The sequence below is a fragment of the Paramacrobiotus metropolitanus genome, unplaced genomic scaffold (assembly GCF_019649055.1).
Source record: "Paramacrobiotus metropolitanus isolate TYO unplaced genomic scaffold, Prichtersi_v1.0 Parri_scaffold0000067, whole genome shotgun sequence".
In the NCBI taxonomy this organism is placed as follows: Eukaryota; Metazoa; Tardigrada; class Eutardigrada; order Parachela; family Macrobiotidae; genus Paramacrobiotus; species Paramacrobiotus metropolitanus.
The window spans coordinates 100,468-113,481 of record NW_026570287.1 but is presented as its reverse complement, the minus strand read 5'-3'; the positions used below and the strand labels follow the sequence as shown (position 1 = coordinate 113,481).

Sequence of the window (13,014 nt, the reverse complement as noted above, 5' to 3'; positions counted from 1 at the left end):
AGGACAAGTGATGTTACGAGAATTTCCGATGGTTAAAAAGGTCAGAAAACAGGCTGCCGCAGTGACCTGTCCAACGCGCTGCAGTTCGAAGCGCCTCTGGTTTTGTCGCAAGTATCGTCTGGCTTTAAAGACATTGGCATAGGCTTTATTAAACTGAATATTCTTTGTTTTTCTCGCCATTAAATGACGGTACGGTACATTAAATTTCATGCGGCATGTTCATCATACTGCATCCACCGAAAATGGCTGATTGAAGATATGTATTACATTAATATTAGTGCTAGATTACTTGCTACAATGTGTACGAGTATTTGCTATAGCTAGGCACCATAAGTAGAGTCATCATCTTTTTCTCCAGAGATCCTGTTTGGCATCATTTTTGTACCCTGACTCATAAACACATTCTTTATCTGTTGGTACACATCTTGAACTTGCCATTAGCTACCAGCAACCGATTGCTGGCATCGATATCATAATTAAATCTGATAATAAATCTTACTAGGCGATATATTGACGTGGCGAGAATTTTACAGGCGTTCGCTTTCTGGTACGCTTCCTACAAAATTAATACTCTGTAGTCTAGAATTCCAAAGATAATCAAGCGGTCAAGCAAACACGTATTCGAACTGCTTCTTGGATTTCTAGCCGCCGTCAGTTATTTGTTCTTTGAAACCGGTCCGATTCATACAATTTCAATTTATTCATTTGTTTACCGCCTGTGGCCGGACCGAACCGATTTGCTTGCTGGAAATCGGTGGGCGCGGCGTATGGTTAGACGTTTTTTACCGGTGGCCGGAAGCGTTTGTTGCATGATAAACAGTTAACACATACAGCTGCTAGCACACAAATATATATAAACTTAAAAATTTTAGCACGAGTCGAGCATTTTGTTCTTTGTTTTGTCGAGGTGGAAACGGATGTGCTGATAAGGCGTATTTCCACTTCTGGGTGTTGTGATAACACTTTGCTGCAGCTGTCATCGTGGTGACAGATAGCCAGCTGGGAAACTCAAGGAGTGGACAGACATAGCCGCCGCTCTCAGCAACTGTTTACTTCACTGGTTACCAGATTTACTGCCGTCGATTGGGGAATTTCGTGGCGCATGCTCAACCACAAGACACTGGTTTGATTTTGTTCTGGGATCCGGATTTCCAAGCCCTGCAAAATGGGTTCCACAAAATGTGGACTGCTTCTCCTTTTCGTTACTTGCATTGCATATGCCAAGGGTCAAGAAAATGCAACACAAATCGACCTTGTACAAGATCCAGAAGCCGTCGACAGATCGTAAGTTTTTCTCAATATTTCATAGAGAGGTATGTTGGCTGTACACAATGAAGTTGATTGAACTGATAAAGCTTATGGCCTTATGGGTACGGATCTGCAGTTAGTAAGGTTGTTACAGTTAGTAATTATGGTTACAAAAAATGCAGTTCAGTTTATTTACCAACGTAAGAATGATGTGCGGCGTGCCATAGTTATTTTAAAACGGGATCATTATTTATTTTGGTAATTTGCTGTATTCATACATGTGATGGCTTACAGTGGAAAATCCTTCGCAGTACATTCGCAAAAAACGCTAACTTTGCAGTTTTTTACGAGTATATGCCGGTACTTGCCGGTCAAAACATTAACAATTGATCAGTTATTTAACGTAAAACTTAGTTGCACGTGTAATGTGTCGGCGCAAAGGTATTGCACGTAACTGCAATTTTAAACAGCAAATTTTTAACTTATAAGCCATGTAAACCTAAAATTGGCATTCGTTATCCTGAGCAGCCAAAAATTTTTGGTTGAAAGAAAACCGAATAAAACCGCAAACTGCGCAAAGCATTCTTTTGCAGAAGTTCTTCTCGTTCACGACAAATAAAATTGAATATATACATGCAGTTTTACCGAATTGTATCGATAGGATGCAATTACCATTCAGGAAGAACAATATCGGTCGTATTTACTGCAGGTTATTGGTTTTACTGTTTTTTTTTACTCGTATCCGTAATAATGCGTAATTAACGCGAACATATGTATGCGTGCATAAACCTAATGTGTGCCTGTTTTGGATCTTTTTAGGATAATATACTACATCACGGCACCGGTAGTCATCAAGCCGTTCTCCCAATATCCCATCTCCGTCACCATCACCAACAGCTCGTCTCCTGTAGACATTACCTTAACCGTTAAACAAAAATTCTGGGGAATCAAGGATCAGAATGACACCGCCGTTGTGACAACATCTGGAAAGGTCGAAGCTGGAAGCACCGTACGATTTACACTTGATGTAAGTACTGTAACTTGGCACGTTATGTTGTTATTGCTCCATTTAATCACATAGAATTAATGATCCATTAGCATAATGTATTGTTGATCCATTAGCATCCAGGTGCGGCATTTATACCTATCGGCGCATTACATAACGGTTGTTCAATAGGTGAAAAACTTGGATACCGGAAGTTTTGTCCTAGAGGCAAAAGGCCAAGATCAACAAGGTCATAATTTCACTGATGAAGCGTCCTTAACCGTCAGACGCACCAGCAATCTGATTTTTATCCAAACCGATAAGCCACTGTACAAGTTAGGCGACACCGTCAAATACCGAATTTTGGCTGTCGATTTGGCTCTCAAACCGGTTCAGATCCCCCTGGATGTAAAACTTTATGTAAGTTGTAAAAAGCATTTTACGGCATTTTGCAAATGAGTAAAAATGAAATAAATGTTTTTCATGAATTCTTGTCACTGTTAGCCTACAACAAAATACAATATTTTCAAAATTTAATTACTGATTTCGAAGTTTAGAGTAGAGATGTTACATATATGCAGACGAAACCTTTTTGATTTAATTTCGTTAAAGGTTCAACCAAATTCTGTCAGTTTTTGTGCCGCATCGAAGCGGCATGTTAATTTTTGCAGTAAAGCTACTGGGTTGCCTAAGCTTTTTGTAAACAAAATAAAAAAATTGGATAAGCGTCAGCTGATATAAAATTTCCATTTTATTTAATGGATTTTATTTAAATATTTTATCCATTTTATTTAATTTATTGCAAAAGCTCGCTAATTTCGTTCCAAGTGCAATCGAGAGATACTTCACGTCCATATCAAATTTAATTTGTCCGGGTAAATCGTACCGCTGTGCAGAAAATATTGAATTGGTTTTTGTAAAAATGATAGCATTATGATTAATCGCCATTGAAGGGTTGCACAACAATCCTTCTCTTCGCTATTATCGGCACTCGTGCACACGCATAGGCATTGATGGCATTTATTTAAGGATAATCGGGTTGTTTGTCTTATCAGGATCCTCAGCGTAATTTGATTCAACAGAACCTTCAAGTGAACAGTGCAAATGGTAAGCGATGACGTCTGTGACAATACACACGCAGGGTATCCTTGCTGTATTTGTAAGCCGCATTATGTGTACTTGGATTAGCTTTTGACGTGTTGTTTCTTTTTGACAGCCACAAAGAGCGATCCCTCTGCGGCCGTGTCGACCGGCTATTTCGAAGGTCAGCTGCAGCTGGCATCGGAAGCCCCTCTTGGCTCGTGGACTATCGAGGTCACCGCGATGCCTGACAGAGTGACCACTAAGACTTTTACCGTCGAAGAGTATGGTACGTAACTACTGTACTCTGTACACACACTGAATACTTCTATCGTCTTTTGGTGAATTCCTACCATATGTTTGTTCGGTTACAGTGCTGCCAAGATTTGATGTTCAGTTGAAGGCTCCGGAATACATAATCAAAATGCAAGATAGCTTTGAGGTTACACTGAATTCCAGGTGAGGCCGTTAAAGCGCGAAATGCGGAAGAGGTGCATAAACTGTGAAAAATTTACTCCAATAAGAAATGTCTCGTTGAACAGCTACACTTTTGGGCAGCCGGTTAAAGGCAAAGCATTCATTCAAGTCGATGGACCATCCAGATATCAATGGGAAACTCGACGAGATCTCCGTCTCTCCAAGACATACGAACTTTCGGTAAAAGACATGGAACAGTACATAGAATGTTTAGTAAAAATCTGTTTATTAAAAAAGTCAGCTATAGAATTAAATCCACGAAGCCTTAATAACATACAACATATAAACATTTTTAAATACAGGTGATAAATTAAAATGGCAACTTTTATGTTCACATTGACTTTCATGCAGACACTGTCTGGTGGCAGAACAAGCAGCACATCGATCCATTTTTACTTAACTGTCATCAGCTTTGCGCACTAAATATTTAATTTGTAGATCACCTGTAAAACAGGTCTAATGTAAATGGAAAGTTGGCCTTCTTAGTTAACATTGTCAATTATTTCCAAATCGCTGTCATAAAAAAGAAATTCATGAGGGCTGTATTTACCATTTTTTCATTATCCCAGGATTTCAATGGTTTTGCCAAAATCACCGTCTACGTGGCTGACGTCGTCAACCGTACCGAAGATTTCAGCGACTATAACGCCATTTCCGTCAGCGCCAACGTTACCGAGGGCACTACCCACACCGTCCGCAGCGCAAAGTCCAAATCCGTCAGCCTGAAACGCCAAGCCTACAAACTGGACATGATCAAAGCCACCAACACTTTCAAACCCGGCTTCCCGTACACCATCACCGTGACCGCTACGCAATGGGATGGTCGTCCTATTCCTCCTACCACGCGCAAAATGGTTGTCAAGGTCAGCCAGAGTACCAGTGCATGGGGCAGTGGATACTTCGATGAGGAGTTGAAAGAGTTTACCGTGCCGGTTAATGGAAGTGTGGATCTGACGGTTGTACCCTCCAAAGAAACCCGCAGTCTGTTCTTCCGCGCTCGTTTAGGACGCGTGAAGACATCACAGACGGTATCAGGATACGATTCGCCCAGCAACAGTTTTATGCAGATATTCCCTCAATCCAAAAATCTCTCCGTGGGTGACACCGCTGTTTTTGCCATAAATCTTACCAACTCGTTCCCACAATTGAACTACACGGTAAGACGTGACCTCACTTGACGTTTACGCTTTCCGAGAATTTTAATTTTTGTTGCTCTTTCTAGTTTATCTTTTCACTCTTTCGCATTTCGGCAAAAACGTTGCACGCTAGTTGAAAAAAGAATTAGTCGCGATTGAGTTTTCACTCACAGTAGCATTTTAATCTACTTTCTGGTAGCAACCGATAATGTGGTGGAAGTTGGGAGAGAACTGTGATTAGATCTGCTACATACGATTAATCATTACCGTACCATATAATGGTTTCCGGCGCTTTCCGCTAACACAGTTTTATCTCTTAATACAAGTGCATAACACTTATCGTTTGTGATTTAATGTAAATAGATAATTATTGTAAATTTTATACCGTTTTAGGTTTTCAATAAAGGGCAAATCCTCGCGGAAGGAAACATCGCTACCAGTGGTTCGGGAGCTACTGTGTCATTGCCTCTGGACCGCAACTACACACCCCGATCTCGTCTGCTCGCGTATTACATTCGAGATGATAGCGAAGTGGTTGCAAACGTAATCGATTTTGAAGTGTCTGGTCTCATCCAAAACAATGTAAGTTTACAAAGCGACATTAGCATTTGCAGTGGCGTGAAGTTTATAGCATTTTTATCTTGCAGGTGACAGTCACGGTTCATCCTGAGAACCGCACGGACTATGCCGAACCCGGCGAGCGTGCCGTAATCAAGATTGAGACCGCTCCGAAATCATTTGTGGGACTATTGGCTATGGATCAGAGTTTATTGCTCCTTAAGCAAGGGAACGATATCTCGGAATCAGATGTGAGTTTAAACAAAACAAAATTAAACATATCAAATAAAGTTATTGATGCCGGTTCCGTGCAATAGATTGTAAGCTCGTTTGGTGAATTCGATTACGATACCTGGTCATTTGACAATGCATTCGGATCCAGCCGGTATAAGTTCCCAGGTGGACGTTCTGTCTTCCGTTTCCTTGAGGTAAGCAGCTGAGTTTTCAAGTTCTTCGTTCTTAACTTATACTCTGTCGCATTGACGTATTTCTTTATTTGTTTTTTTCATGCGTTGACTGTTTTTTTAGCAAGCTGGTTTGGTTGTGCTGGCTAATGCGGCCATCCCTGGCAATCCCAAAATTCCCGATGTGGACGAGTACCACGCCACCCGCGGAGTGATGTACAGTTCTGCCGGTAATAGAGGCGGCAGCGGTGGTTCGCGCTCACGACCAGCATCATGGGGCTCATCTGCTCGTGCGTATATGCGGAGAACACTATTCGCACTAACCCCATAGTAGTGCTCGTGCTCGTACGATCACTAACCCAGCATTCTCCCATCCTTTTAATTTGCTATTGCGGGTTGAATGGCTACCAATCAGTCCCCTTTTTCGTAACAGCTATCGCTATTTTTTGGGAGTGTCCTTACCACCTTTCCGGAAAGCGGGTTGGGTGGCCCTGACGATTTTTCAGTACACGGCATTTTCTTTGAAAGCATATACTTACGCAAGAAGATGGGATTTGATGCCAGGAATTGCCAGTCATTTTTCTTTCTCGCATGAATTCTTTATCGCATGCATTAACCTGCAGGGCTCTACGGGCCTCCCCCTTCGCCCATATATCTCGACTCACTAAGATCTGCCCCTGGTACGGATTTTTGTTTCAAAGCTATGTGAAATTGTTTACTGCACGTGCTGAAGGCTCTAGCTTCGCAACGTCTGCTGGCCGTGCATGTCTTTGCTTGGGGATGCACTATCGTTCGTGGCTTCGTGCTATGCCTTTAACCTTTATGTACGAAATTACTATGAATGCGTTTTGTTTTGACTTTACGTCGAGTGCTACTCGTAAAGGAGATGAGGAGATATTTGAAAGATACCTTAGTCAGAGAGGAAGTAGCTTTTCTAAAGTGCGAAATATGTGCCAGATTTTTTAGAAGTAAAGCAGAAGGGTTGTTAATTCTGTGGCTGCAGCTGTGCGCGTTTGCGCTAGTTTAGAGCCATTGCACGAGCCGCTGTGGTTGGGTGCCCTGCAGGATGCGGCTTGTGAATTGCGCATTCTTTTTTTGTGCACCCTGTTCTCTGCTTGCATGTCGCTTTCTTTATGTGTTAGGATTTCCGTGGTCGACGTTTCCCATTTATAGTACTACTCCAATGAGTACTGGTACGGTTTCCGGGGATTGTTTTTGCTTACATTATACTCGTACTATACTGCTTGCGCTTAACTCGTGCGATTTTTTAATAACTTGTTTATTGGACGTATATAATGTTACCTATTGTCATTTACAAGGCGTAGGGGAGGAGTTCTGATTATACGCAAGTGCGGTGGGTGTCGGCGCTGGTCTGTGAGCTGTGTTTGTTGCTTTAAATTAACCGGGATTTGTTACGATTACTAGCTGCGGCAGACTATGAAAGCGACAGTATTGCAGAGGGCGGCATGATGATGGCTGCTCCCGCGATGGCCATGCAGTCATCCGCTAATTTTGGTGGATCGTCCAAACGAACTCAATCTGGCAGTTCCCAGCCCGAGCCTCGTCTCCGAAAAGATTTCCGGGAGACCTTCTTGTATGAAACCTTCAACAGGTATACAATTAAGCGAATTTCTGTATTTAAGCCGCATATTTCTTAAGCACAACCTTGCAGTGAAAATGGCTCGATTGAAATTACCCGTGACATTCCGGACACCATTACCAGCTGGGTGTGCTCTGCATTCAGCATGAATAACGAAGTTGGCCTCGGCATTACCAAGGATCCACCAAAGGTAATTTGCAATCTTTTATTAGGTCACTTATAACAAAGGTCACATACCGATGTTATACAGTTGTAATATTACGAAAATAAACACAGCGCCGACATAAATTGTTAACGCAGATAATGTGCGCTTAACTTAACTTGCGCAATATTTCTGTGAGATGTGAAAGGTCATAACGTCATGCTGATTATTCCATAGCTGAGAGTTTTCCGTCCCTTCTTCGCCGTTTTGAATCTGCCGTTCAGCATCATCCGCGGTGAGACCGTCCAACTAGAAGTTCTCGTCTTCAACTACCTCGCCCAAGATCAAAATGTTCAAGTAACGCTGGATGTCAGCGGACAGGATGCCAACGGAAACAAATTCACCGCTGCTCCTCGAACCAAACAGATCACCGTCAAGTCGCAGGAATCTCTTTCCGTTACCTTCCCCGTTAAACCAGAAGTTGTGGGCGAAATTGACATCAAAGCCACCGCTGTTGCCGAGATGGCTGGAGATTCTCTTGTCCGCAAACTGAAAGTCAAGCCGGAAGGTGTTCGTCAGCAGTTCAATGCACCTCTGTTCATCGATCTGAGGAAAGAGAATTCATTCTCCAGTGATGTTCTGATTCCCCTGCCTGACGCTGGGCGCGTTGAAGGATCTGAAAAATTGGTATTCACATCCATTGGTAAGCATATAATGTTATACAAATATTCAAATAGTGTATTTTTCCCATTCGAAAACGAAAACAACGAAAAACAAACGATAAACAAGACTAATATCAAATGATAGATAAGACCTGTGTGAGTTCAATGCGTAATGAGCCGTAATGCAGGTGACCTTTTGGGACCTACCATTTATGGAATCAATAACCTGATTCGACTACCTTACGGTTGCGGTGAACAAAACATGGCCCTGTTTGCTCCCAACGTATTCGTTATGAAATACCTGAAGAGCGCTGACCGCTTGGATGACCAGACGCGTGAGAAACTGCTGCGCAATTTACGAAGCGGTAAGTTGCCGTATATTTGAGAATAGAAACATTTTTTTAAATCGCCATAATTATATCCTTTTGGTTTTAAGGTTACCAACGACAGCTGACCTTCAAGCACTACGACAAGTCATACAGTGCATTCGGAGATTCCGATAATAGCGGATCCACTTTCCTCACCGCCTTCGTCGCGCGCACTTTCTTCCAGGCCAAGGACTACATCACCATCGACGAGAACATCATCAAGGGCGCACTGGACTGGCTGGCTGACAAGCAAGCCGACAATGGTTCTTTCCCGGAAGTGGGTAAAGTTTTCGACCGCGAGCTGCAAGGTGGTGCCGGCAAAGGCACCGCACTGACCGCTTATGTCCTGATCACCCTCCTGGAAGCGCAGTCGATGGGTAACTACTCCGAGAACATTAAAAACGCTACCCGCTTCCTGGAAGCCCAGACTAAGGGTATCGATACGGATCCCTACGCACTGTCTATCGTCAATTACGCTCTTCAACTGGCCGGTAGTAATGGATTGGAGTTCACGAGCAGCCGTCTGGAAGCATTGGCGATTGTGGCCAATGGCACTAAGCACTGGGCTAAGGAACGCGAAATTGAAATTCAAGGATTCGGTAAATATCATTGGGAATATAAGCTACCCGCTAAGGATGTGGAAATGACCGCCTATGGCCTGCTGTCGGCTATTCGCAAGAAGGATGTCGAGGGTGGGTTCCCGATTTTGGCTTGGTTGCTGTCCAAGCGTAACGAACAGGGTGGATACCAAACTTCGCAGGTTAGTGTAGATGGGGTTATCTACTGTTATATACAATATTCATTTACTGTAAAACGAATCTGTATATAGAGCGGCAGAAGCAATATTAACAGAAGCAATACTAACAAAAACACAACTGGAATTGGGGAAGCGCCTATCTTTAAAGTTTTTTTTTTATTTTGAAGGACACCGTTGTCGGCTTGCAAGCCATTTCGGAGTTTGCACAGCTCGCTCTAAGCAAAGACCGTGACATTACTGTGCACATTACCGCTGAAGATTTCAAGAGTGATTTCACCATTAAGGATGAAAATGCACTGGTTTTGCAAACTGCCGAGGTACGCTAGCACTGTGTGCTGCTACGCTTTTACGGTAATTCATGCTAATTATTTGAATCCTTCTTACAGCCTAAGAAATTCTATAACCGCGTGATAGTGGAAGCTTCCGGCAAGGGTACTGCCTTGGTGCAAGTGTCATGGATCTATTATATTCGCAATACTTCCAACGAACAAGGTTTTGCCGTCACGACCAAAATCACAAAGGGTGCCACCGAACTCCTCCTGCAGTTCTGCACAAAGTATGTATACGGCTTAAGGCAAAACCCTGTTGTGCATTTTCTTTAGTATATACAGCTGCTGACCTTTTGGTGCTTTGTATAAAGCTACCAAGGCCAAAACGACAGCAACATGGCCGTTATGGAGACTAGCTTGCCATCGGGATACCAGGTCGACGAGGAAGAAGTGAAGAAACTGACTGCTGTCGTAAAGGATTTGTCGCGTGTGGATATCGATGATGACCACACTAGACTGACATTCTATTTTGACAAGGTACGAGGTTTTAAAACGTTTTGTGGTGTGAAAAATGAAATGAGTCGGTATCTTATCCTTGCTTCTTTGCAGTTAACCAAAGACAAGCGGTGTCTAATCTTTACCGGATATCGCAAATTTAATGTCGACAACCTGCAGGACAGTAATGTTGTCGTTTATAACTATTACAATCCGATTGAGAAGCAGACGGCTTTCTACAATCCTAAAGATGCTCAGTAAACCAAAAATCTAATGACATTATGCATAATCTTGCTTTGGTGGTTTGCGTTTGGCACAACTTAATCTGTTTTGTTGGTTGAAATTGTTCGCTTCGGTGTTATGTTTGCGGGTAGAGCTGCGAATTTATCGTGTACGGTACACAATTTTACCGAATATTTTGTTAGTTTGCTCTGCAGTGAATTATGACATGTGCTAGTGACGAATATTCTTGCCAGGAATAAAGAAAGATCGTTGAACTCTCCATCAAGCGTTCTTTTAACAAAAGCCGAATAACAATCCACTGCTGCACAGTGAGGATGCAGCGTGTAATTAATAAAAATTCACTACTGCATTTATTAATCTACCACTGGAAACGTTTGTTAATACAACACTACCATTTATTAGTTATTTATTACTACAGTCATTTATTCATTACTGCAAAATTCACTACTACGTTTCTGCAAAGAACATTTATTACATTTAATACAGTCTTTTTACTGCGATAACACAAAATCATGACCTTGATTGAATAATCCATCAACTATAAAAGATCCAGTTCATAGTAATCACAAAATCTTAATAACGAAAATGCCACCGTACTAATGCAACTGAATACAAAACAACGACCGAACAGAAGACGTAAACCATGGAAAACCAGCCAGACAGGTTAATTTCGCGCAGCAACAGCTGCCGTGGCCACAGCCACGTTTCCGTTGGCATCGACCGCGGTGTTCTTTCCCACAACTTTAAGGATGACATTCTTGACAGCGCGACCAATCTCCCGCGGGCTGAACGGCTTATACAGCGGCGGAACATGAATAAACAGGGTCCGAGTGGGATCGATCGTCAGGCTGGTGTAGTAAATGAACTCGCACAGATAACGTCCAGCGTCATCGGAAATCTGGCACGACAGGACTGAATCCTCGCATCGTCCTTCTTCGCCGGCCACCAATGTCTCCAGGTCAATCAGCGTTCGCAAACACTGCTCTCCGTGATCCTCACGACACCAACCATTGACAGGAACAGCTGCACAAACATCCGGACCTGCAAAATTTTCCTTGAAGTTTCAACTATCAAACGTTGCTTTCTTGTTTGTCACGAGTGATATGATCAACACGATCGCACAAATAAAATGGCAATAATTGGCAATTTTATCGGATTTTCATAAACAATTTTGAACTTTTATGGAAAAGTAACAAGCAAATTAGACGACAAGAATTGAGTTATTTTACAACTACAAGCATTACAGTAATTTACTAGCACATTATTTTAGTATTCTGATGAAAACAAATTTCTTTCCCTAAATTTTTCAGAAAACCATCCGAAATGAGCACATTTATGTTTGAGTTGTGGTCCTACGCTAAGGCATTAAGAATACGCCACAAATTCATTATAAACCATAAAAATAAAAGTATTTGTTTAAATTATTATTACAAATCAAAAACGAATAACCTACGCTGATAGCCAAAGGAATGCGCTTTTCGTTCAACTTGAATGATGTTCTTCCAAGCAATAAAGGCCGAGACGCCGCAGTGAATGACCAGATCAGGAGAGTATTTTTCCCATAACGATGGAACGGTGGAAGACACATCGGAATAGACAACGGGAATTCTCTCCACAATTAAATCGACGGCGTCGGTCAAATCCGTGAATAATTTCAACTCTTGGGCAGCTTCCCAACTGGCATTAATTGTGTGCTCCCCTGAAAAGAGACAAGAATATCTATGTGGAAGAAAAACAAACATGACAGTTCAACAGCGGTTTGCCATGCCGTACCAAACGGGCCAAATCCCGTGACTAGCACTCGTGGTTTACTCTTGAGATCCAGCGAGGAACTCGCCATCCCCACATCACAGCTGCAATTCTCTTCTGCATCTCTGTAATCTCCCATGGTGCCGTTTTATAATGGACAAGCAACCGCGATATATTTTGCCGTTGTCCCGTGGGTTTCCAGCAGGTTTCTTCGTGACTTGTGAGTTGTGATCTTCTATTCACTGGACGGTAGATATCCCAAATTTAGATTACTACCCTACAATACGACTACTTCTATAGATATTTATTCTAATACAGCATACTGTACTGTACAGATTCCAGTGACAACGTTGATGGATGAAGTTGACGTATCGACCTTGAAAGCTTAGATGAAGTCACTGCATACTGTTTGCAGACAATTACTGTACATTATTAAAATTACAGAAGGAAAGTATTTTCCCAAGAAAGTCGCTTGTCCACTGAAACTAAACGAAGACTTTGAAAGATAAAGTGTAAACAGTAAATCTCGATGACGATAAATCAATCAAACGCGGTCCAATACGATACAGTGCACTTGACTGTCAGAAGACGTGAGCCTATCGGCAAACGGCAGCTGACTTCCGCTTGTTAATAAACACCTGTTATGTACGGCGCTACGCCTTATGGGCGGAATGTTTTCTGCATAGGACGATTTTCATTGGGGTATCAAATCTGAGAACACAAAAGAAACCGTTTCTATAAAAAAACCGCACTTGACAACAATACAGTTACACATGCGTAGGAGACTAAACGAGTCTACGAGCTGTAGAATTCCTGATGGCCGAAAGATCATTCAACTTTA

At 42.2% G+C, this 13,014-nt stretch overlaps 2 protein-coding genes across 6 annotated transcripts; one reads left to right on the top strand and one right to left on the bottom strand.

The window, feature by feature from the left end:
* The first annotated feature begins 582 nt into the window (after nt 1-582).
* On the top strand, nt 583-10,678 carry LOC129594370 (CD109 antigen-like). 4 transcript variants are annotated; one of them, XM_055491041.1, is made up of 22 exons: nt 583-1,284; nt 2,068-2,275; nt 2,426-2,653; nt 3,289-3,340; nt 3,450-3,602; nt 3,688-3,772; nt 3,856-3,970; nt 4,360-4,947; nt 5,320-5,508; nt 5,574-5,735; nt 5,802-5,912; nt 6,013-6,118; nt 6,512-6,568; nt 7,347-7,500; nt 7,561-7,678; nt 7,868-8,333; nt 8,481-8,657; nt 8,729-9,420; nt 9,585-9,734; nt 9,804-9,973; nt 10,058-10,223; nt 10,296-10,678. In XM_055491041.1, exons 1-22 carry the CDS (start codon nt 1,166-1,168, stop codon nt 10,440-10,442), a joined length of 4,413 nt encoding a protein of 1,470 aa, XP_055347016.1. In that variant the 5' UTR covers nt 583-1,165; the 3' UTR covers nt 10,443-10,678. The 4 variants fall into 4 exon arrangements, with proteins under 4 accessions (XP_055347016.1, XP_055347018.1, XP_055347017.1 ...); XM_055491043.1 differs by lacking the exon at nt 6,512-6,568; XM_055491042.1 differs by lacking the exon at nt 6,512-6,568 and having other exon boundaries at nt 7,314-7,500.
* Nucleotides 10,679-10,889: 211 nt separating this feature from the next.
* On the bottom strand, nt 10,890-12,724 carry LOC129594390 (pyroglutamyl-peptidase 1-like). Of its 2 annotated transcripts, XM_055491069.1 has the most exons (4): nt 12,497-12,724; nt 12,198-12,415; nt 11,878-12,123; nt 10,890-11,465 (listed from the first exon to the last, which is right to left on the bottom strand). In XM_055491069.1, exons 2-4 carry the CDS (start codon nt 12,310-12,312, stop codon nt 11,089-11,091), a joined length of 738 nt encoding a protein of 245 aa, XP_055347044.1. In that variant the 5' UTR covers nt 12,313-12,415; nt 12,497-12,724; the 3' UTR covers nt 10,890-11,088. The 2 variants fall into 2 exon arrangements, with proteins under 2 accessions (XP_055347044.1, XP_055347043.1); XM_055491068.1 differs by having other exon boundaries at nt 12,198-12,724.
* Between the last annotated feature and the right edge of the window lie 290 nt (nt 12,725-13,014).